The 24,752-nt window shown below is 39.6% G+C and overlaps 1 protein-coding gene across 10 annotated transcripts in view; it reads left to right on the top strand.

The window, feature by feature from the left end:
- Positions 1-24,752, top strand: part of CELF2 (CUGBP Elav-like family member 2) — a 550,570-nt gene that overhangs the window by 481,448 nt on the left and 44,370 nt on the right. For all 10 annotated transcript variants that reach the window (XM_066551028.1, XM_066551020.1, XM_066551021.1 and 7 more), the window contains 3 exons: positions 8,340-8,419; positions 13,330-13,488; positions 15,639-15,702. In XM_066551028.1, coding sequence (XP_066407125.1) covers positions 8,340-8,419; positions 13,330-13,488; positions 15,639-15,702 — 303 coding nt within the window. The remainder of the gene's footprint in view (positions 1-8,339; positions 8,420-13,329; positions 13,489-15,638; positions 15,703-24,752) is intronic.

Raw genomic sequence — 24,752 nt, 5'->3', positions numbered from 1 at the left:
TCATGCCTCATGCCTTGTTAAACTCGAATTGCTTTCTACACACCCATGTTCACACTTCAAAATGGGTTCAGCTGCGCCAACCAGGTTTTCAGGCAGATTTTTATCAGCTTCACAGAACCACCGCTCCATGAGAGAAGGCAAAGTGTTGTGAAAATGGCTGGTATTGCAGTTGAAATGAAAAGTACTGAGGGACATCTGCAGAGGAGGGAGCTTGACTGAAAAAGCACAAGGTGAAAAACTGCTTCAGGAGGGAGAATTTACACTGTTAAATCTTTGTAAAGAATTCCAATCCTCAATGAGTTTTAATCCATGTTACCATTTCCAAGATGTTAATTCCCTTTGCCACAAACATAATTTATTTTCTCATCACCCATCCAGATGTGCTCCCTTCCTAGACACAGAGGGGTGAATGAAAAATAGTCACTGTCTGAGGAAAACCCTGACTTTGCCATGCCAGAGCCTCTGGGAGCTCAGTTCAGTGCTCACAGCAGTGAGATGGAAATATGGCCCAGTAAACTCTGTTTGGTATCTCTTTTTAATTGCCTAGCAGGTACACCTCATGGTATCTCAGATGAAAAAAGCTTGAACAGTATCTTCCTTCGTATCTATGCCAGCTTTCAAGCCTTCTTAAAGGGTTCAGGCAAATAATCTGCATTACCAGCAAATAGTTGCAAGGAATAGCTCCAGGTTACATGGCTCAGTAAAACAGTTTTGGTTTGGACTGGGTTTGGGGTTGAGTTTTTTTCCTTAGTAAAGACTAAAAAGGTTTTGTTGACTTTTATTTTAGCCCATCTACACTACATCAGCAACTTTACCACTGGGAGGGGAACAGTCTGCTATCAACTCATAGGCAGGATTTAGGGTTGTATTGCACCACATGGGCTCCAGTAGCAAGGAGAAATCCCATCCTGTGGCATCAAGGGAAAATGTAACACTTTGTGATGAGTGTGATATAAGTGCTGAGATAAAGGGAGAAGGGGAGAGAGATGGAGCTCATTGTTTCTTATTGTAGTTCCTAACCAAGAGTTGACAGAACTTTAATATTAAAGTCACACCCATTGCTGTCACTACTAATAATGGACCATCCCTTTTTCCACTCCAAATTCCTATTGTCAGCTGTTTGAAACTCAGCTCTAAAATGAGGCTAAAGTAATGTCACAGAACTCCAGTGGTGGAGCAGTGTATTTTAAAGAAACTGAGATTTTTTTTTTTGGCTGAGTCATGTTTTCCCCCATTGTTACTCACTCCTACATCTAAGAAATAAGCATTGTTTATACCTGTAACTTGCTATATTTCAATCAACTACAAGAATAGTCAGCAACCATAAGGCATTGCCTTCCAAAGGCTCTGCTCTGGGATAGTCCCTGTGAAATTAGCTGGCTGGCAGCGAGTAATTCCTAGCTGTGAAAGGTATTAAAAAATAAAAATACCCTGTTGGCTGTAGAGATAAAGAACCCAGGGACCCAACAGCCACGGAGGCTGGCTGCCTCTTGAGCAGGGTTCATGGGACTATCTAAAGAAGCTTGCCACTTCCTGTACAATATTCATTATTCAGAGAGAAGGATTCAGCCTGCAGGGTTGTTTAATCCAGCACTTTTTCTGAAGAGCTAAATATGCTTTACAAAAATTCATGATTGTGATATCATGTGCTAAGCTTCATTATCATGAAAAAGTAGAAGTGAACTGCCTCAGATGATTAAGATTTTAAATCACTTATTGTAAATGGCTTAAGGAAACTTTCAGACCTCCTGACTCCCAGCACTATGTAATGTCTACATGACCACAGGTGCCAACACAGACAGCCAGGCAATGAGAGCTGGAGTGTGCAAAAATAGCAGAATTCCCCAAGTTTGATTTGTAGCTGTGTAGCTGTGCCACTGATGTGCTGTACTGACCATAGGTGAGTTGGTCACTCATCATCTCTGTTATCCTGTCGTTTAAAATAAGGGTAGTGATGCTCCTCTGCCTTTGTAAAATGCTTTTTTTAGATCAGTGGATCAATATCTCTGTATCACTCTAGGAATTATTACCATCCGTAATGATGATAAAAAAAATCCTCTTATCCTTATCACAGGAGCACCACATAGCAAATTATTCTGCTGTATTGTTAAGTGCAGATTTATATATCACATACCAGAAAGAAATCAACTGGGTTAATAGCATGCACTGAAAAAACCTGCTAATAACATGTACAGAGAGTTGGATATACCATGAAAATTGTGAGAAAGTTCAAAATGCGTTTTTCTGCATCTTCTAGGCTCCTAATTGTATGATTTTTTTAACAAAACATCACCAGGCACATGGGACAAGTGAACATTTCTGCAGACATTGATTACAAGGATTGTTTTTTTCATTCTTTCTTTGCTTTAAGAGCAGGTTAGAAATGGAATAGCGAGATACACCATGGTGAGGCAATTTAATTTCTTGAAAATCCATTCAGAACTTTCAGATTCAAGGGTTTTCTGGATGAATTAGTAAAAGAAAATTAGTATTTGCATCACAATTAATTGCAGGGAAGGATAGGTGAGGGACTTTTATGCTGGGGTTTTCTTTCCTCTGGATATTTACTGCTCCTTTCTGAGCTAAAGTAACATGAAATGCCAGCTGTGGGAACACCTTAGATTAGGGGTTACTTTCTGAATTGTGTATCAGTAAGTGATGGGAAGCAAGGACATGGAAGTGCTGTGTTTTCAATAGCTCTTCAGAAGCACCTCCGTGCCTTATTTTCCTTTTGCTGCAATGTGGTAACATTTTCATTTTTTCCAATCATTATGGCACATTTAATTTTGTTTTCCCTTGCTGAAACTCTTTTGCAGCTGGGAGGGAAGTAACACATCCAATTGACCAATGTCTCTGCTGGCCTTTGGCCAGTGACTACATCTCAGATTTCCATTACTGCAGTTTTGCAGCAATCCTTCCCAAGAGGCAACCCTGAAATGAAATAATTTGCAAGAGGCTTTATTCCAACAAGAAGATCATCGAGGCACAGTTAGAGAACATGGTCTTTGGTACCCATTTAATTCTGGCTTGGTGTAAATTCCACTTCCTGAAGTCTGTGCTTTGCAGGATGGGTAAAATTGAATGTCCAATTAGAAATGCTTCGAGGGAACCATGAACTTCAGGAAATTTAAAATCTACAACCTGTCATCCAGTCAATAGTCAAATCAGTAGAGCTGAAGAGCTGAGACACAGTTACAGGATGTGCCTCTTGTTACCTTTATGTGCCTGATATGCATAAACTGAAGAGCTTCACTGTGGCTTTTTCAAATTATTTTCTTTAGACTGGATTGTTGCACTTGGTCTCAGACCTGTCATTGTGTGTCTTAGGTAATACTTAGCAACCAGATATCGCTACAGTAAACAATTTGATTTACGATTTAGTTTGTAGATTAAATGTTTTTAAGCCACCAAGACAGATTTTTGTGTGATGTCTTCATTAGAAGGCTGTTTTCCAGGATGCTCCTTCCTTCAGACTGGGCTGTATTAGCACAGGAAGGAAAAGGAAAGGTCTACTTTGCAATCTCAGCTAGAAACATTTTAACCCAACTAGAGCTTATTTTTATCACACTTCAATTTCCATAGCTTTTTATTCAAGCCTTATCTTTTCTTTAAATAGAAGCTTTCATCTCACAGGATCCCAACTACTCCTTGCAGGAGTATTTGGCAGCTTTTCACTTTTGTTTCTTTACAGAAATTGAAGAAAAACTTGTTTACAGCGTACTGGGAAGCTGCGGTGCAACCATTACAGCACCAGCTGCGCAGCCAGCACTCGCAACACTGCGCTTGCTTGGGTGGCTTTGAAAATCTCTTGGGTCTCCTTCTGTGTCAAAACCCTGGTTTTAGACTTCCAAACCATATCTCTGCATTTTGCATCTCCCTTTGGCTTCACTTTAAATCCTCTGGTAGACCACGGTGGTTTCATGAGGGAGGTTTCTTGTGTAGGTGTGAACCTTACCTGAAGCTTCCATACATAGAAGTGCACTCCTTCATTGCAGGAGTTGATGTTGTGTTAGACTGTGCAAGAACTCCTGACTGAATGTTTCTCAACACTTCTAGAAAAACGTGAGATGAGAAGAATCACATGAAGGAGGAGCTGAAATGGTCAGAGCTGAGCTTTTTAAATATTTCAAGTATTCAGTCACTCAAGCAGCGAGCCCTAGGTTTGGGATGGCCAGGATCAAGGAGGAGGCCTATCACATTTGACTGCTTTTTCAGAATTCTCATTCAGTTTGTAGTGGGAGAGGGGTAAGGAGTAACCCTGTGAGTTTAGATGTTCTCTCAGCCAACGTGGCAGATGTGATAAAATTTCTCCCATGCCAGGGCTGGGTGCCTTACTCCAATTCTTCCTGCAGAAGGAAATTACTCCCTGCAGCCTTTCCCCAGTCACTCATTTATCTGCTGTAGGGGGTGAGAAGGCAGCCTTGAAGAAGCAGCTAAAATTCTTAGATCTTCTCTCTCCCTCCCCTTTTCCTTCTGTCAGTGATTCCTGACATTTTGAAACCAGAGCTGATAAATAAGTGCGAGGTGTCTTGTAGGTTGGCTGTTTTTACAAAACTATCTATTTTTTGGTGTAGCTAGGTAGCTGGCTGTACAAACTGAAGTTATTTCAGGCCATTAGCTATAGAAACATCCCCCTCTCCATATTTTCCCTCCCTTTCATAAATTCCACAGCTCCAGTAAGAAGGGAATAATTGAATATCAGGACTCGGTGGGGTAGAACAGAAATAGTTTGCTCATAGCAGTGGGTTGGGAAGACCTCGTTCCACGGCATGCCAATCAATGCCACGTTTCATAGGGTGAGGTAAGAGGCCATGGAAATATTTCTTGTTTCCTTGCACCACAAGGCATGAAATCTGATTAGTCCTGTCCTCTTGTAATTGTGATTTACAGTCCTGAAGCTGGCAGTGTGCTCCCAAAAGACCACCTGCACCCGTGTGACACAGTGAGTGAGAGAGTGCTGGAAAAGCTTTTCCCAACCCTTCAGAAACATAAAGAAATGAAATCCAGTATCCTTGGATTACTTCTGATTAAATTCTAGGTGCCCAACTAAACCCATCTTCCTCCAATGCATATGTGCCCCACAGAAGAAAATCAAAGTCCTGCCATTGACCATGGCAGCAAATACAAGCATTTCAGAACAGCTTTTTCTGAACACCTGAAATAAAAAAGCAAAGGGATTGAGTTAAATAGACCAAGTTCTATGACATAGGCTAAGCTCCCATCCAGTGTGACAGTCTGGTCATGAAGGAAAGGAGTCCATAGTTCACACATAATAAATTAGATATGATCCCATATTCCACTCACAATAAAATATATATGCACGCATAATAAATATACAAATGTGTGTGAGTGTCCAGGCTTGTTAGCTGAAAAATAACCCTTGAATATGAATATACATAGTATGTATATTCATATACATCTGGAAGGATGGTTAAATTAACAAATGTTTAATTGGGGCACTTGATGGCAACCTCTTAAAGTCTGGATTTTCAAATAATTCAGAAATAACATTGTCTACTGAATTTTTGCCATGTTATTGAGGTAAATTGGAAATTTACTGTGGAAATGGTCACTGTCTATTGGTGGGAAATGGCCTGCTGAATGGAGATAACAAGGGGACTTAACCTTGTAGCCTCTGGCTGGCAAACCCTAATTAAAATGCAGCCCCATCCTCTCTGTGGAATGCTGCTTCCAAATGCTCATATTCAAGCTGCATAACCTCATTCATCAGGCATTCCCCTTGCCCAAAGAACAAGTTTCTTTCAAATTGGTACAGAGATCTGCTACAAAGGTCTTTTTGCTCCATGACAAAGGCAACGAGACCCATGCAAATGGTTTTGGGCTGAGGAGTGAGGAGGAAGGCTTTGCAGTGGTGTTGGGCACTGAAAGTGCCCAACAGCTGAGCCCTGTGGTTAAAGAGAGAGAAAGCTCAGGGGAGGGAAGGGGCAGTCTGCTTTATCTTGAGAGGAATGCAGCCTTATTTCTCTGCTGATTCACATTTCTTTTGAGACCTGCTAATTGCAACATCTCTCAGTAAGTTACTTACAGCAGAACTGCTGGGGAGAAATTGTGATAAATGCATAAACTGTGTCTTACTGATTTTTGTTGACATTTTACATGCTTCTCATGCATTTGAAACCTCCATTCAGTAATTGTTACTATAGTACCCACTCCTGGATAGTGAGAACCAAAGTGAATGAAGCGGTTTCTTGACCATTATCAACAATATTATTCAAGGCTGTGCATGGGGTTCCTTGCCTGCCCTCCAGTATATCTCTATTTGTGCTCAAACCCCACTGAATTTGCAAGACAAGAAATGAATAACACTAATAACAGAAATGGTATTAAGAGAGATTACTTTGAGACTGATGGTAAATTTAGGCCTCTTTAATTTTAGTGCACAGCAGCAATATGGAATCTAGGAGAAGTACTGTAGATTATTTACCCTTCTACTGCATATTTTGTCTAGATTGCTGTACAGAAAGCTGGCTTGTTACATCATATCCTTTGACAGAAATATGTTGCTGAACAAGACTAGTATAGCATTATGTAGTGTGGCTAAAGAGTAGTGAGACATCATCAGCTGTTTTGTTACCTAAGAAATACAGAAGGTCACAATGCTGTGGTGAAGTTTGGGTAAAAGAATTTTGATTTTTGATTTTATGATGCTCATCTATCAGTCAGAGCTACACAAGCCAGTTTAGGTTCTTTTGAATCAAGGGCCTTTACGTTAAAGAGAAAAAAAAATACCGCATGATGCAAAAATGCATTGACTTTATTTTCATGACTAGATGTAGTGCTTTTGGGTAATGATCAGGCATTGCTTTCTCTTACTGTTGTTTGATTAAAATGTGAATACAGTCTTGACTTGATAATCTTACCAGGTACACACAGAGCTAAAAAGAAAAGGTATTCTATGCCTCAAATTGATTTGCATAAACCAAACAATCTGTTGCTTGCTGGATTGCAAAATGGTTTATTTTGCCCATTGGCCACAGGGGCAACAATATTGTATTTTTGATGCCAGAATGTAGCTTTCATGCATTAGCTCTAAAATGACAATATGCTTTAGCCTCTCAGTGCTTAGATCTGCTTCATTTGGAAATCTTTTAAGTAGTAATAATAATAATGTTTTGAGGAAATTGAGTGGAACACTAAATTATTCTCTGAAACCTAAGTTCAAACTGTGCAAGGCTAAGGGAGCTGAAAATCAATGCACTTTTAAAGTCATTAGAGATCACAAGTGAAATAAGTCTGTGTTGCTTTAGCTAAGCTTTTAGTGTGCCATGGTATTATTACAAAATCAGCCTGAATCTGCATTAATTTCACAGTCTTTTTCTTTAAGATGCCCAAGGGTGCATGAAGAATAAAATGTAAACCTCAGGAGGCAATGTTTTTATTAGCCAAAAGGGTGGTGAGTCATGCACTGAAAACGTTGACCTGCACCATGCCCAGTGTAGGTATGGCTGACAATAGTAAAAAGGTGGAAAAATTGCCCAGGCATTACCCTACTGGCTTTTCATTATGATTTTAAAGGCTGAAGAGGGAAAAAAAAAAGAGTAATTTTTTTCAGTTATTCATGCACATAGCTTCAGAATTGTTCAGGCTGGCATTAGCTTTCATGGATCAAAGAATTATACTTGTACCTAGAACTCAGAGAAACAAATACCATAAGGATTTTTATTTTTAAAATGTTATTTTCTTAAATGTTGAGATTCCACCTACATTACTGAATTTTGTCTGAGTCTTTGCACAAATAGTCACAGGATACACAGTGGTGTTTTTCTCATTCTTATTTGTATGATACTTCTTGGTGCATCACAGTAATTTGTGATGTTATAGACCCCTTTATTAAATTCTCAGTTCAGCTGTTAGTGATGCCGACATTTATTCACTATCCACAGTTTACCTACACAAAAGCCAGAGCAAGCAATTGTTAATGCATGGTTTGAATAGATTTAACTATGCAATCCAAAGGCTACATAAAAGCCTTATTTATTTCAAACCCTGTGGCTAAAGAACAAAAACAGTAACAAAACAGAACAAACAAACAAATTTTTAAAAAAAGAAAAGAAAAAAAAAAACAAAGCAAACAAAAAATTAAATAAAAACCCTTCTTGTCACCCATCTCCACCTAATTTTTTTTCTTTCATCTATGGTCAGATTAGCAAGTCAGCACTGTCAATAAATAAACTAGAGAAGTTGTTTATTTTTATGTACTACTGAGAACAGTGTCGTCTTGTGGCCGTTCTCGTAGACTGTGTTGGTTTAACAAGCGTCCAACCCTTTTGTCTTGTTGTTTTTTGTCTTTCCTGCTCCCTGTCCCCTTGTTCCCACAGGCTGTGCGTTTGTCACATTTTCTACAAGGGCAATGGCACAGAATGCAATCAAAGCCATGCACCAGTCTCAGACCATGGAGGTACAGTACTGTATCATTTGCCCTTTCTTTGTTTTCTTTGTGCAAATGATTGCGAATGGTAAAGCCATGCTCTCCTGGATCAGATCAGACACATGACAATCACAGATTTAAATTTTTTACCAGCTCACTCTACCTGTCTTCGTGAAGCTTTATTTTTCTCAATCACCTAAAAGAGCACAATAAGACTGCTGTGTGTGGTGTCCAAACACAGCTCTCAATCCTGTTTTCAGTGGCATTCAGCAGAAAATAAAAATGCTGTGAATACCACTCCTCAGTCATACTCAGAGTATCTCTGATGAGTAAATTACCTCTATTTTTAACACACGTTCCCCCTAAGAAAAATCTTAGCTTCTTTTAAATAGATTTCTAAGTGTTGTGGTTTGCAGTGCTCTGAGAAAAAGCTCAAGAGATTTAACATGGCCACACTGAGTTACTAGTGCATGTGTTTTTCTGCAAATAGAATCTCTTTTTAAGTTAATATTATTTCCCCTCCTTCATGTAGCCAATAAAAATGCTAATGATGACAGAGCATATTGGAGTGTGGTACTTCCTGCAGAGCACCATCGTGGCTGGCCCCTCACAAGCAACACTCTTCATTCCCTTCCAAACTGCCTCTATGGCCTCGTATTTTATCATGATGAGCAGCTCAAAACTTTAAACCAGTTCACTCAATGTGACTTCAGCTGCTGGCTAACGATCTGGTCACTGGAGTGGTCATTGAATGCCACAGCTTGTCTGGCAATCTCAAAACTTTTTTCAGTCTGTGATTTTTGTCATGGTCTTTCAGAATTTTGCACAAAAAACCGCACAAGTATGAAATCTTTACTTACTCTGGATCTTCTAGCTTATCATTGGAGAGTGCATGTTATACTGTATTATGTATACTGTATCTTCGTGTAGTGATGATTTTTCTCAGAGGTGGCATTGATGTTATGTGCACTTGTTTCTTTTTTTCTTTATTTTTTTATTTTATTTCTTTTTCCACCAGGACCTTTCAATTTTTTTTTTTTATTTTTTTTTCTCTCAGTGATTTTCCTTTGCAATGCTCTAGTCTCCCAAAGCATGCTGGGTGCTAAACAATCATTATTGCGTCATGTCGTTGAGCTGCTTTGTGTAACGAGCCAAGGGGGGACACCAGGGGTGGGAGGGTGGACAGAGGACAAGGAGGAGGAGAAGATAAAATTCAAGCCAGTGCATGAAAATGTCACTAACTGTTTCCTGTATAGTACAAGTAATGATATCAGCATTGCAAAGCTGTTGTCTTTCCAAACATCACGTTTGAATTTGGTTGAGCTTCTTTTATAATCAATGTGTTTTCTTTTCAGTGCAATGCATTTTTAGACCCTGGGTATACAGTTTTAGTTGAGAATCTGCCAATGAGATGAGAACAGATGAAATTATCTTTACTAGAAAGCTGCTGTTATACAGTCTATGCAGTCTGATAGTATATTGTAAAAAAACTGCCACTTTGGGTCTCTGCAATAATACCTGTAGTAATTTGTCTGCCGTGCACTGCTCCATTAATTCAGATCTGTATGTTTTGCTGGGTTTGATTCCAAGTAAAAAGGAAATGTTTACTGGTAATACTGTGTTTTACCTATATTTTCCATGTGTTTGAATGCATTTTTCCATCTAGCAAAATGAATTTTACACAGCTCTACTTCTGAAGATGGTAAAATAATGACATAACACCTCCCAGACAAATTCTCCCAGTCATCTGTTGTATGCAGCATTCCAATAGGGCTGCATTTTGGCAGGATACTCTTAATGAGATTAGTTCTGTAGAATAGTTACTCTTGGGTCAAAATCCCTCTCAACACCTTTAGAGACATCATCAATGAGATCCCCAAATTGGCGAGGCAATTCCAGATATTTTGCCCTTTGAACATCAGGGTCTTTGCATCAGTTGAGCTTAGGCTGAGTCCCTTCTTGGAAAGAAGCTGTGCACCCTCCCTCCCCGTGGAGGAGGGATTCAACCTGACAACAGAAAAATATGAAGGCAGCAGCAGCTGTTGGGAAGAAAATGGCGCTGAATGGCATGGAAATGTGAAGCCATTGAATGAGGAAGGGAGATGCACCTTGTGTTTGTGCTGGAAGCTTCCCCTCAAGCTAGGAAATAGAAGTGCATAAAACAAGAATCACCCCGTAGGCAAGAAAAAAAAAAGAAAGAAAATCCTCACTTTTGCCAATACTCTTCTAGTGAAAAGTTAAAGTGGGTTGACTAGTGTTACATGTCAAACCTCAGCCTGAAACAGTCATTTTGGACACTTTGGTTTCATGTTATTTTGCAAATAAAAGCGGGCTTAGGGGAAGATACATAGTACACAATTGCATTTCAACCCAATTACTACAGATTTTTCCCCTTTTTTTATTATTTTCAGTTCTTTAGCATGCATCATTGACCAAGATGAATTTTCAAAGAGGGCTAAGAAAGAACAATGGGGTTGTTAAGTCCAGATGAACACGTCTCATAGAATAATGCATTCTCTTACTGCTCTTTCCACCTAACTTACTGACTTGGTTAAATCAACTGATTTTTTAAACATAATTGCTGCTTTAAAGTGTTCTTCTATTTCTTTTCTGTGGAGTTTTTTTTTTATATGTTTGTTTGTTTAAGTCATTCAAATGCAGCACAAGTAGAAGACACTAATTTTTTATCATGGAGTAAATTTGATACAACAATAACAACCCTTTTCTCATATAGAGCCACTTGCTAGATATAATCTCAATCTTCAGAACGTTTGCTTTCTTGAAAATGATGAAGTGATGAAATATAGAGCAGACAGTGAAAAAATGAATTATAGATTCATAAATTGCAGAGATATTGTTTTTATACAATTTACTGACATTTAAGCATTCATAAATATGTCAGCTGTAGTGTTGAATGCTGAACTACCAAACTGAAAACCGAAATAACCATATAATATTTCTTCCTTTGATACTCATTTCTATTTCTTTGGAAATATACTTGATTCTCCTGTACATCCAGGCAGAAGGCAGTACATTCCAGTTGTTCTTAGCCCAATGTTACCAATAATGTTATTTGTAGCTCGTATCAGATAGAAACAGCTTGCTTTTTTTTATTAGCAAAACCAGAAAAATCTCTCTCACATCCTCTACCCCCTGGCTCCTTTTTCCTTCTTCTTTTTTTCTAAATGATCTTATTTTTAATATTAGTATAAAAATCACTAGAGAGAGGTAATTGTGTAACAAGCCGACTCCTTCATAATCTTTATTTGATTGCTGGAGTGTTATGGATCTCCTTTTTTCCTCACTGAAACACTAAAAGACATTTTTACAATGAAACACACAGGAAAAGAATTGGAGGTGGAATAATAAACCACAAGCAATGATTTTCTAAGATAATTCCAAAGGAATAGTGTTGATGGGGGATATTATTATTATTATTATTATTATTATTATTATTATTATTATTATTATTATTGCAGTTTATTTCATCATTTTATCTGACGATTGTGAATATTTTTATCACTTGTCCTGATGTGAGGTTTTTCAGAGAAAAAGTACATGGCTGCTTTTTGTAATTAATTGAGCACAGGAACTTTTCTTAAGATGTTCACAGTGTTGTGAGAGCAGCCATGGGAAGAGTAGGTGAAGTAGAACCCTGCTCTGCATCCCACACTATACACTTTGGCTCAAGCACTGCTGTGTTTCTTGGACTTGAGTCACTTATCACTCCTGCCATTGTGTTCACATTGAAGTTAGACAAGAGATTAGTATAACAAAGCATGGCAAGGGAAGTTATTCATTGGATGCTGTGAAGTTGAAAAGCAGTATGAAATGGATTGACAGTTTCGATGACTCATAAAATGCTTGAATTAATTTGAAGAACTGAATCACTGCAGTATATAACTTGCTTTCTTGATCTGAAAAAAAATTAAGACTTGAAAGGTTAAAATATGAAACGTTTCTTAGCAAGGAAAAAAACAGAGAGAAATCAACAGAGACATCTTTCATAATCACATCTCATTGTTTTAGTGTCTTTGCCCAGGAATGCCCAATTCGAAGTCCAAGGGAAATTCCAGTTTACCTCAAAAGTCCATTTGGTCTGTGACCTCCAACTTCTTCCCAAGGGTCCCTCAGCCATGGGTGAGGAATAGGCTGCAGACCAGACCTCTAGCTCTTTCTTAGAGCTTCCCTATTTCCTAAGGCATCTTGCAGTCTTGCCATACCATGTAACAAGAGGCTGATAGAAGCAATAGAAGAAGTGGTGTCAATCAGAAATGGGCTGCTATCACCAGAACTAGTCCCTTTTGGTCTGCATCCTGCCCTTTGTTCACATCTCAAGGGTGCTTGGTACAAAACGTGCCCGGGCGCGGACCGCAGGTGGGTGAATTGACCGGGGCTCCTTGCTGTGAACAGGGCCGGCGCCTCGCTGATGTAAATGGGTGCTGAGGTAAATCTGCTGCTCCCAGTCTCTTTAGGGTGCACACACCAGCTGCACTGAGCCTGATGGCACAGCCAGACTGTGGTTGGCTGTGTGGTCCCTGGCAGCACGGAGGTTGGACACCTCTCCCTTTGGCGCTGCCTCGAAAACAGACTGCAGACAAAGCATCGCGTCCATCTCATCAGCTGTGAAGCTTAATTAAAGAGGACTGGTACACTTTGCTGTCTCTGGCTGCAATTTTGATAGCTGGAAGGAAAAGAGAGCCTGAGGAAAGGTGCTTTATAAAAAGAGCCGGGGAATCAATAATTTCTCCATAGCCTCTTTTCATAAGAACCTGAAAAATCTTAGTCCTTGCAGACCTACACATGCCAGTCACAAAGAGAGGGTGAACAATCTGGTTGTGCCAATGCCAGAGGCCCTACAGGACATGGCTGAGCTCACGAGGCAAGGGTGGCCTGGTATGATTTAACCCTTCTGTCTCTCCCAATCTGTCCAACCACAGGGCTGCTCTTCGCCAATCGTGGTGAAGTTTGCTGACACCCAAAAGGACAAGGAGCAGCGGCGTTTGCAGCAGCAGTTGGCTCAGCAGATGCAACAGCTCAATACTGCCACTTGGGGAAACCTCACAGGTCTTGGAGGACTCACACCACAATATCTAGCTGTAAGTTCACTTCAGAGGTGGTGGCTGTATTTATGCTCTATTTATTTTAGGACCATGGTAAATCGGTTCTACTAAACTCCCTGCAGTAAATTGCTAAATTGTCCAGGATACACAGTGTGTTTTCTTCTGGGTGTGTTTATTTGCAAAACAATTCACAGAGTCATAGAAAGGTTTGGGTTGGAAAGGACCTTAAAGATCACCTAATTCCAACCCCTCCACTGTAAATAAAATTTTATTCCATTAGTTTTATTGGGGGTTTTGAATGCTAGAGTCTGTTTTTTGTAACTGGAATAAAATTTAAGTTCTTCCTTAGGGGAGGACAGATAGGCAGCTGAACTAGAACTAGAAGGCCATATCCATATGGTGCAGCCTCTAAACTAGAATGTTGTGGTTCAATCATCAAATTTCCATATTTTCATTTGGAAATGGCTTTTGCTATAATGCATGGTCCTGCCAATGCTAAACATGCATGGTTCATATCCCCTCACACAGAAAGTGAATGTGGCCAGGAAAAGCCATAAATTTAAAATGGCCTTTTCCTTAGTCCGTTTATAAGATGAGAAACAGGTGGTAGCTGCTGTCCCTGCTGGAAAATCTGAAATCCGCAGCCACGTGTCTTTGGTCCTGGATGGCCAAGAGAGGCCGCCCTTCATCATAGCTGAGGGGGAGCCTCTGCCTTTTGTGGCTTTGGAGTTGGGAGGTCTGGTTGAGGAGCTTTTGGATAACTTGGGAGTTCCTCATGGTTCCAAGTAAGACAAATATAACCTCATCAAGTACAAGGCCAAGTACAAGGTCCTGACCCTGGATCGGGGCAATCCCAAGCACAAAAGCGTGGGTCAAGAGCAGCCCTGAGGAGAACTTGGAAGTGTTGGTAGATGAGAAGCTCAACACGACTTGTCAATGTGCACTTCCAGCCCAGAAAGCCAAACGTGTCCTGGGCTGCATCCCCAGCACTGTGGGCAGCAGGTCAAGGCAGGGGTTCTGCCCCTCTGCTCTGCTCTGGTGAGTGCTGCATCCAGCTCTGGGGTCCCCATACAGGCAAGACACAGACCTGCTGGAGCAGGTCCAGAGGAGGCCACAAAGGTGATCGGAGGGTTGAAGCACTTCTGCTGTGGAGAGAGGGCTCCAAAGAAAGAGTTGGGGCTGGTCAGCCTGGAGAAGAGAAGCCTCTGGGTCCTTTGAGTTTTCCATGCCTGAAGGGGGCCTCCAACAAAGCTAGAGAGGGCCTTTTCACAGGGGCATTTAGTGATAGGACAAGGGGTGATGATTTTAAATTGAGAGAGGGCAGCTTTAGATAAGATACTCAGAAGAAATTCTTGCCTGTGAGGGTGGTGAGAGAGTGGCACAGGTTATCCTGAGAAGCTGAGGCTGCCCCAATCCTGGAAGTGTTCAAGGCCAGGCTGGATGGGGCTCTCAGCAACCTGATCCAGTGGAAGGTGTCCCTGCCTGTGACAGGGCAGTTGAAAGTGGAGGAATGGAGGAACTTTGAGGTCCCTTCCAAACCAAACCATTCTATGATTCTGTGAAATGGATGTGCCCATATATATGTATTGTGTATATATAAATACATCATTTGTGTGCATGCAATGTTTTGATATAGTGATATGAACAGCAATTTACCCAGCAATTAAAAATATATATTAGTGCTGAGGTTGGCTAATTAATGCTGAGATAGGCTAAATTGCTATATATACAAATACCAGTCTAATGAATATCTGTGTGCTTGATTCATAAAGATAATGAAGAAAAAACTGAATTCACAGGGGTGGGGAAGAATGGACCATGATTGACAGAGATGAGTTATGGTAACTACTAGACTACAGAGGGTTGTAATTAGTCACACTATGTTGGTTTAAATAGATTTAACACCTGGTTGTTAAAAAGAATAAATTGATTAATTGTTTTAAAGCAGCCATGTTATTGAGTTTCCCTTGTGTCTCTGTGTTTCTTAATAGAGATTAGACATTAATATGGATTTACAGCATTGACTCTAGGGATGTTCATTCCAACAGCAGACAGAAGCAAGAGACTGTATAAATGTAAAGGAAAGCAGAAATATTCCAAATGTGAAATGATAGCTCATTTTAGTTTTATCTTCATTTGTTACATTACTGTCAGATAGATTGCTGTGTTGTGTTGTTCATTTGCAGCTCCTGCAGCAAGCAACTTCCTCCAGTAACTTGGGTGCCTTCAGCGGCATTCAGCAAATGGCCGGTGAGTTAAAAACCCTTTCATTTTGCTCCTGCTATGTTTTGTGTTCTTAAGCTATTGAATTCTGTAGCTCTAATAATCACATTGTCAGGGGGTGGGGGGCGTGTTGTGTATTAAATGCGGCAGATGTATTGGCAGGGGACAGCTCACGGTTCAGTGTCAATAGAAACACTTTCACCCCTCTTTCAGAACTGAAATTAAACCCAGTGCTCCCAGGTTGTGCAAACAGTTTGTCTTGCATTAGTCACCTGCCATTTGGCCAAAGTAACCAATTGTAAATTGCAGGAGAGCTCTTAGTCCCTGCAGCCGTATCCTGCCCTATGAAAAGTGTCAGGAAAGCAACAGCAGGATTACATTCTAATTTCCAGTGAGATTTCTGTGTCCTGAAAAATCAAATTAATGGCAGCCCTCAAACATTTTAATAATATGTGGTGAGGAAAAATGTTCTGACCTTTTTAATGAAACCCAAGATTACAGGCCTACCTTCAGTATGAATTTTCAGGCTCCTTTTATAATCACAGAAAATTAACTGGGTGCCTTTTTGACTTTGGAAACCTAGTTGGCAAAATTACACAACAGAGATTTTATGTAAAAAGTATAATCTTCAGTCTGGAGGAAAAAAAAGAAAGAAAGAAAAGGGGAAAAAAAGAATCAAAGTGTGAGCGGATTTGAAAGCCAGCTAGTTGTAGGGTTTCTTAGTAATGAGCTGTGTGCCAGTAGTAACTGATGTGTAGTGATTAGCAAAAGGTCATTCCCACTGTGTGACCTACCATGCTGATATCCTAACTTAACATGATGCTAGAGAAGGCAGCATGTGCAGTAAATCAGAGCACAGATGCACATTATGCCTGCCGTGAGGAACTGTTAAAAAGCTTTTTTTTTTTCCTTGTTACAGGGAAAAAAAAAAGAAAGAATCACAAAACCCCTAAATTGCTACATTAGTTTATTTTAATCATGAGCCCGCTGAATCAATGAAATACAACATTATGCTTGCTTCATCATCACAAAACAAGGGCTAAAATATTCAGAAGTCTTTATGAGCCCCATTTCTCATTCTTTTTTTAATCCTGATCTTTTGCTGCTTCTGGTTCTGCTTTGAAGGAAGCCTGAAATACTTTAACAATTATATATATACCACACTGTATAGCTATACCCCACAGGTATTCTTTGCTCAATCGTTATATTATGCCATTATTGCAGTGACATCAGAGAATAATGTGAACCTGCTGTCTGACAATATAAATTGGCCTACAGATGACAATATCTCTGAATTATTCTCTCTTCCTCAGACCTGCTGGCAGTGCTTGCTGGTTCTATTATCTATTACTCTTGCAATCTAGCGTTTTTTCCATCAAAATAATGTGTCTTAATATGATAAACAGAGCAGAGCGGTTCGGCAACAGTTTTATACTTGGGAATTTTGGAAGTGGTTTTGAGCTCAAAGATTGTGTTTTAATGTTTTCATATTTGGTTAGGTCTACAAAAATGAAAGAATTGGGACACTGAGGAAAAATAATGTGGTATCCATTTCTTTATGTGCACCTTAGAAGTTTTTGTTGCCTATTTCTCACTGTTAGTGTAGATTCAGCTTTGTTTTCAAGAACTGTTGAAACTAAGGATTTTAGTCAAGTATTTCCAGGATGGGCTTTCAATCCAGGATGTGATTTATTCTCTGAAAATTATATGGTCTCGAGACTGAAAGAAAGTCATCTTAAGAAATCATAGTGGCACATCATTGTTACTCGAGGGATCTGCTTTTTTCAACTGCAAATTAGATTGCTAATGCACTCATCTATGGGATAATTTGATGACTGAGTGCCTCTCTTGGAAAAAAGTGTATTTTATATCTTATTTTCATGTTATCAAAACAGCTTGAAGTTTACTCCTTTCCCCAAAACATGTGACTCGTAAATCTTTATGTTCAAGGTAAAAATTAGTGATACAAAATTGTTCTCCAAGCTGCATCTCCACATGAAAATGCCAAAGACTAAGCACTGTTAGAACTGAGAGTTCATGTCCTCTCCTTGGAAATCAGGCAGTACCATGTCATGCAGTGCATCTGGTATTAACAATTTGTATATTATGTTTCGTGAAAGGAATAGAAAGTACTCCTGTGCCTGCAGCAAGAGCTTGCATTACCAGCTGAAGCTATCTTTGAACATTTGTGAAGGCCTAGAGTTTTTTAACTTAAGCTGTACAGGTTCATTTCACAAAAAAAGAATCTAATATGTAATTCCATATTGCATGTAGTTTGCCTATTAATATAACATTTCAAAGTGAGGAATAAAATCCAGACACAATTGAGTGAGGTGCTAAAGAAGATCCATCACTGCAGCTTTCAAGTTCTTTGAACTTTGTGTTTGAGGGGTGCAACTTTTATCCTTGAAGTCGATGGGTGTGCTTACCACGTAATTCAGACACTAAAACTTTGATCAAAAGCCACATGAGCCATTGAAATTCCACCCTTACTTCCATGTCAGGGCTCTAACATCTCTTTTGCGCTTAAATCTTGATGAAGTCACAGTTTGCTACATTAGGACTTCTGATACAGATACCCCCTTGTACAAAATTAGGGCCCTTTGCATCTGCAAGTGTTTATTTGTGCTGCTCAAGCTTGTGCCGTCTCTGCACAGAACAGAAGTGGCACAACACACACCCCACTGCACATGTGAAGAGTTATTTGCTATGCTCAGTATATTATTTCTTAAATCAAAGCAATTTTCTTTGCTAGCAGAGCTAAGACACTGCTCTTCAGTGTGCAGTTTTGAATTCCCTTCCCCTAATACCATGCCTCAGACTGGTTAAAGTAGTTCTTACATTTCAAAAGCAGTGTGGTTCTTTGATTTTGGTGAAGGGAGTGGGATTTTTAGGTGTTTGTGATTGAAGAGTATTGGAGTTGGCTTGTTTGTTTGTATATTTGTTTGTTTGTTTGTTTGTTTGTTTGTTTGTTTGTTTGTAAGCTGGGAATACAGTCCAAAGAAAAAATGGGGATTTTTCTCAAGAACTCTCTAACATACAGATATTAATCACTCAGCACCAAGTGTAAAAGTGAGCACTGTTCTTGCTGTAGCAGCCAACTGACCCTGCTATACATTCAGCATTGTGTGAAGTCCAAGCAAATAAGGAAACTAGTTTAACAAAAATTTGAGACCCTGAAATTTGAGAGACAAAAAGCTGTAGCTTGCCATTTAGCTTTCCAAGCTTTAAGGTTCCATGCCTAATTCTGCACTTTAGTTTTATCTCATTTCTATAGAGAAACGAGATTTTCATGAAATCATGCTACTTCATGAGTCAAGCCAAAGAAAACAATGTAATATTTTGAGACTGGCAATAAAGTTGGGAGAGCTGGCAGTGGTGCCTTTGGTATTACAGTAATCCCCTGGTCTTGATTACAGGCACTAATTCTACCTTGCCAAAGTCTGCTTCATTGTCCTGTATAAAACATGCAAGGACATGCATCCTTATGAGTGTATTTCATAGTGAGCACTTCCTCACTTTCCCTCCCCTTCTCTGATACCTTCTAATCCTAATACTAATTTAAAGGCACTGTTTCCTCTCATGTTTTTCCTCTCATGTGTTTCCTCTCCAGCCTCGATGTCTAGCCTACACTTTGTCTTTGGGGAAGGCTAATAATACAGATAAATTACATTATGTGGTTTGATTGTCTTACTTTAAAAGACAATGTAAGCTGCATTAAACACTAGCAACCTTTCAAGCAAGCAAAAATTCCTCCTTTAAATACATACAAATTGCATGGGAAGCTTAGTTCAAAGGAGATTGATGTTGCTTGAATGTTTGAATCGAATTTGGCTGGCACTGGAGCAGGTCCTAAAAGCTGCAGTTATTTAAACCAACCTGCCTGTTTAAGAGCTTGGGAATTACAATACAGATACTGTAAGAGGAAGTTTACTATCGCTAGGATAAGTGTAGAAAATATTTCAATGTTTTCAATATTTAAACAATGTACAGTCTAGGAAAATTTTCTACAATCCAATAACGTCAAATGTTTTGGCAGGAACAAATATTGGTTCATACAGCAATATTTTTGTATGTGTGACCATTCAAGACATAAAAAAATGTACAGTACTCATAAAAAAAAACAAAGGGCTTCTCTTAATTTCATTGAATAGACAGTGTATTTTGCTTTCTGGAGTTATACAGGAGGAGAAACCATGGATTTTTCTTTTTCCTTCCAGTCCCTAAGCCCTCTGCAGCTGGGACTTTTTATATTTTTCCAATGTATATATTTTTTCCCAGTGCTGTCCAAGTTCTCTCACAGTTTGGTTGCATTCTGGGTTGAACTTCTGGCCCTTTCTGAGCCCTGCTCCATCCATTCCACCCTTCTTCCACTACCCAAGCCAGATTTCCTCCTGTTGCAGAGTCTGTAGGAGCAGATGGGTGAGAGAAAGTCTGTGAGGTTCTGCTTTCTGAATATTTTCCTCTAATTGTTGGATTGGCTCAGTGGATCTGGAGGGACCAGTTGGAAGCCAGGACCATCTGCACAGAAGCTCTACACTTTTGCATTGGCCAAAGGATCCTTTATATCCTCTGACTCTTCCATGGCTTCATTCCAGCAAAGCCATACAGAAGGAGGATTTCTCCTGCTATGACCTCTTTAGGGATATCATATTAAAAGTAAAGGTCACTGAGAAACTGTTTCCAGCTCAAGGGAGATAGCTGTTTCTTAAAGATAACTACCAGTTTTCAAAATGTTGACCTCAGGGACCAAAAACATTCAGCTTTTGTAACACTAATTCCACTGCAAGTCCTAGTTATTTTAACACATAAAATTAGCTTTTCTTTTTTTTTTTTTTCTTCTTTTAACTAATAAATTAAACAACTCTGTTTAGCATTTTTGGAGAGACAGAGTTTGCAGCAAGTGAGCCTGTTCCCAATCCACACATTGCTCCTTCTCAGAGGAGAAGGAGAGGCACCTTGAGAGGAAAAAGAAGTGCTCAGCAGTTAGGATGTGCTTATTCAGGTCGTAAAAGTGCCTGATGTGCAAGTTTGGCCAAGTCTGGGCACAATATCTGTAGCTCTGTGTGGGCTTTCCATAACCAGCAAATGGAGGGTGAGGGGGATTTTTATTGCCTTAGCCCCTCTGTGGATGGAATTCATCCAACTTGAGCCTCAGTAGTTTGGAAAGTAGGCATCCCATCTCCCTGCAATGTCAGTGAAGAGGGAGTCACTCCCAGGCAATGATTCATCCTACCAAGGCTGGGGTTAATCTATTTTATGGATATTAGGAAAATACTACATCTATTAGGAAGAAATTTTTCACTGAGGGAGATGAGGCACAGGTTGCCCAGAGAGCTGGAATGCTCCAACCCTGGAAGTGTTCAAGGCCAGGTGGGACAGGGCTTGGAGCACCCTGGTCTAGTGAAAGTTGTCCCTTGAAAGGTGGGCTTTGGGCTTGGAGCACCCTGGACTAATGGAAAGTGGCCCTGCCCATAGCAGGGAGGTTGGAACTAGATGGCCTTTATGGTCCCTTCCAACCCAAATGTTCCACGAGTCAATGCTTCTATGATTCTTTTCTAGGATCAGAATATTTCATTACCCCCTCTCTCTTCTTTGACTATAGCAATAGCCTGAGTGAGTAACTTTTTTCTGGACAAAGTTAGATCAGATGAATCCTTCCCACTAGGACTGAAGAAGTTTTAATTGACAAAAACCACTCTTCTTACCAGAATGTATTTAGAGCATATATTACCTGAAAATGGGCTGAAATCCTACATAAGTCAACAAATGGCTCTAGGAGTGTTTGAATTAGGTGATCTTTAAGGTCCCTTCCAACTCAAAGCATTCAATGATTCTGTGAATGTGCAGTCAGATTTAAGCATGTACTGTTAAAATACAGGGCAGAATCAATTGTGCACTTAAAAGTTGTTTTAAGGGCTTTGCTCAATCAAACAGTAACTGGTCAGGCTACCTCAAGCACTTTTCAGATAAGCAGCTTTTCTTAAAGTAGTCACAGAATATATGTGGTTTGATGGAGGTGGCACTTAGATTTCCTGTCTATTTTAATTCTTAGAATATTGCTGGAATAGCCTCTCCCTCCACACCTTTATACACATTTTACCATCAGCATCCAAAATGGCTGATGTCAGTGTTAGCAAATAGTTGCTTTTTAGCCTGAAGATGATAAATTTTACCTTAATCCGCATTTTTTAAGCTGCAGCCAGGATTTAATTCAGGTGGAATAAATCCTAATAATTGAGAAGGATAAAATTTCCAAAGCAAAGGAAGTCAAGTCAGTGGGAAGTGCTTATGAGCGATCAGATTTGGTTCTGATAATCACCACTGACTTTCAAACTCTCCATGCATACTGTGCCACTCAATGTAGCTGGTGCCTTCCTTTTTTTGGAATTTGTGCAGTAAGCAAATCTCAGCTATTTTCTAATGTGATTTTATTATGGTTTTAGAAACCCAAGAGCTGATGAGGCCTAAGAAGTCTTGAGGAACGGCTTGTGACTCTGTTCCCTCCCCTACAAATACCCAATAATTCCAAATTTACAGTTATCACAGGAGAAAAGCTGCAGTGACTGAAACGAGGCAAATTACTTCATTGTATGAAAGTTTGTGTCAGAGGCAGCACAAGAAGTTGTAAAATGTAAATCTCGTGCTCTCAAATTTTCCCGTGTTTTCACAGAACTGCATCTGTGACTGTGCAGCACTACAAAAATTTCCTGTGAATGTGCTAATAGGCCTTATGAGAATGTTCTATCACCATCCATCTGTCACTTTTTAACAGGCCTGATTGGCAAGCACTTGTAACAACTGACATCTGTTCTCGCTTATTGATATGTAGATTTATGGTAATTGCTGTGAACAATAAGACACAAAATTACCTAAGGTGAACATTAAATTAAATTTTCATGCCCCTATCCTTATAAATAATTTTTTTTTAAAATCTTAAGTTTCAAGCAAGGCACACTGTGCATCTGTTTTGTACATAATTTAATTGTTTTTTTAATCTGCCAAATAACAAAATGAAAGTTGAATTTCTTTGCGATCTTGAATATTTGCCAAGCTGATAGCACATTGGTAAATACATGTTATTAAAAATGGTATCAAACTGTATTGTGAATCTGGGTTTTTTAATCATTTCCCTTTAATTCCCAACATTGTCTCCATCATGAAGATCAAGAGTTATTCCTTACCCAGAAGGGTTTTTTTTTTCCTCTACAGGAAGATATTCATTTTTCATGTGCAGCTCTGCCTATGAGGCTGTTCCTCAGTGTTAAGCAATTTGCATTTCTTCAGAGAGAGGTGCATTTGCTGAGTGAGCAGCACTTTCAAATAAAATCCATCTACTCATTTGCTGTCCAGCTCTGTTGCGGGATTTGGGACTGTTTTGAAAAAAAACTGTACGATGTAAAATGTGTGATGAGTGTGTGTGAAAGGAGAGAGATTGAGAGAGCAGATTCATCCCACAGAACTGCAGAACTGTACCTTAGCTGAGGTTCAATTGAACCAAAAATCCCCATTTGAAAGCAAAGTACTTTTGGGGTCTGAGACTTGAGAGCATTTGGTTTCCCTCCTCCAAATTTGCCCAAGCAAATGGGATGCTGACACTCCTGACAAGCTGATGGGAGAAACCAATAAAGAGGGAGCAGAGATGGTAAAATGCCTGGGGAATGTGAAACAGTGATGACAGGATTTATTTTTCAGATGTTTGAGCAGACAGAGGATCCTAAAGATGCATATTAATTGCAATAAAACTTGACAAAATGGGCTCTGGAGCTCACTGGGTGACAGTGTGTGCCATGGGCCCTTGCTGACACTCACATTTGGGTGCTCAGTTCAGTGGGGGTCTTTGCTGTCCTTCTCTTACTCAGGTGTTACAACAGCCAGCAGGTTTTTCTCCTGCAGACACCCAAGCTGACACCCTATAACACCTGCAGGTTGTTTTGTGGCCAGTGTCTTACAGTCACTGCTACAGTAAAACAAATTGGGTAAGGAGACAACTTCATCACCACCAAGATCTTGTTCATTCATCTTCTTTGGGCATTGAAACTCATTTGCCAAATTGATGGGTTCCTCCTGTGCTTGTTTAAAAAAAAAAAAAAAAAAGTTTTTGTGGAATGAGGCAGTGATGGTATTTGTTTTGCATCCACAGAGGTGCAAGGGTGATTCATGAGTGCAGAGACAGCAGTTGTTTGCTCTGCTGCCTGTTGACCTTGTCTGGCCTAGGCTGACCTCTGGAATCATTCTGTGTTCATCACAATTATTTAATCCCACCATGTATAACATTTAAAAGTCCAAAGGATAGACTTTTCTCACACAGAAGAAATAGAAGCTGGTTATGACTGATCCTTTTGATGAATAACTAAACAGTGGGTGAAAGAAAGCCATTCCTTTGGAGGAGAGCAACCCACTGCTTTCCCAAATCCTTGTTGCAGGATGGCACAAAAATACAGCCTCAGTGAAGATCAGCAATGTTTGCTGGATATTCTTGCTGAATTACTTTTTCTCCTTAGGAAATAAGAAGGGAAATTATAATTAAGGACCAATATCAGCCCAGGATGAAAATGAATTCCATATCTCATTTTGAGGGTTACTGACTGCTTTGTCTGCAAAGATTTGGGTTCCAGTTTTTTCCCTCCCCAAAATCTTGTTTGAAATAGTCTGCAGTCTTATTATCAATGCAAGATAATTCTTCAGTGGGGAAAAAAAAATACACCCAAGGCAAGCCAGTAAGTCAGATGAGTAATTATAAAAAATAAAAACCATATTGTTTGCATTCATGTGAACTGTGTCTTGCAAAATAGTTTGAATTAGTAATATTTGAGAAAAGCCTTATCTTTTAAGATGGTCTTTAGCCTCCAAAAGAAACCTTAAAGAGGTTTGGTCATGTAATTTCTCCACGTGTCTTGTTCCAGTTCCAGACTATTAGTTGGTGTATCTTGCATCAACTAAAATCTTGATTCCCACCATTGCAACTGTGTCACATTTTCAGAACCTGAACTGAATTTGGGAATTGACTGAGACACCAACATTAGAACCTCAATCAAATTAGGTGCTCACCTGAGGCCTGACCTGCCTGTTGTAAC

Source organism: Molothrus aeneus, chromosome 5 (assembly GCF_037042795.1).
Source record: "Molothrus aeneus isolate 106 chromosome 5, BPBGC_Maene_1.0, whole genome shotgun sequence".
Lineage (NCBI taxonomy): Eukaryota > Metazoa > Chordata > Aves > Passeriformes > Icteridae > Molothrus > Molothrus aeneus.
Note: the sequence above shows the minus strand (reverse complement) of the source record. Positions and strands in the feature narration are given on the sequence as shown.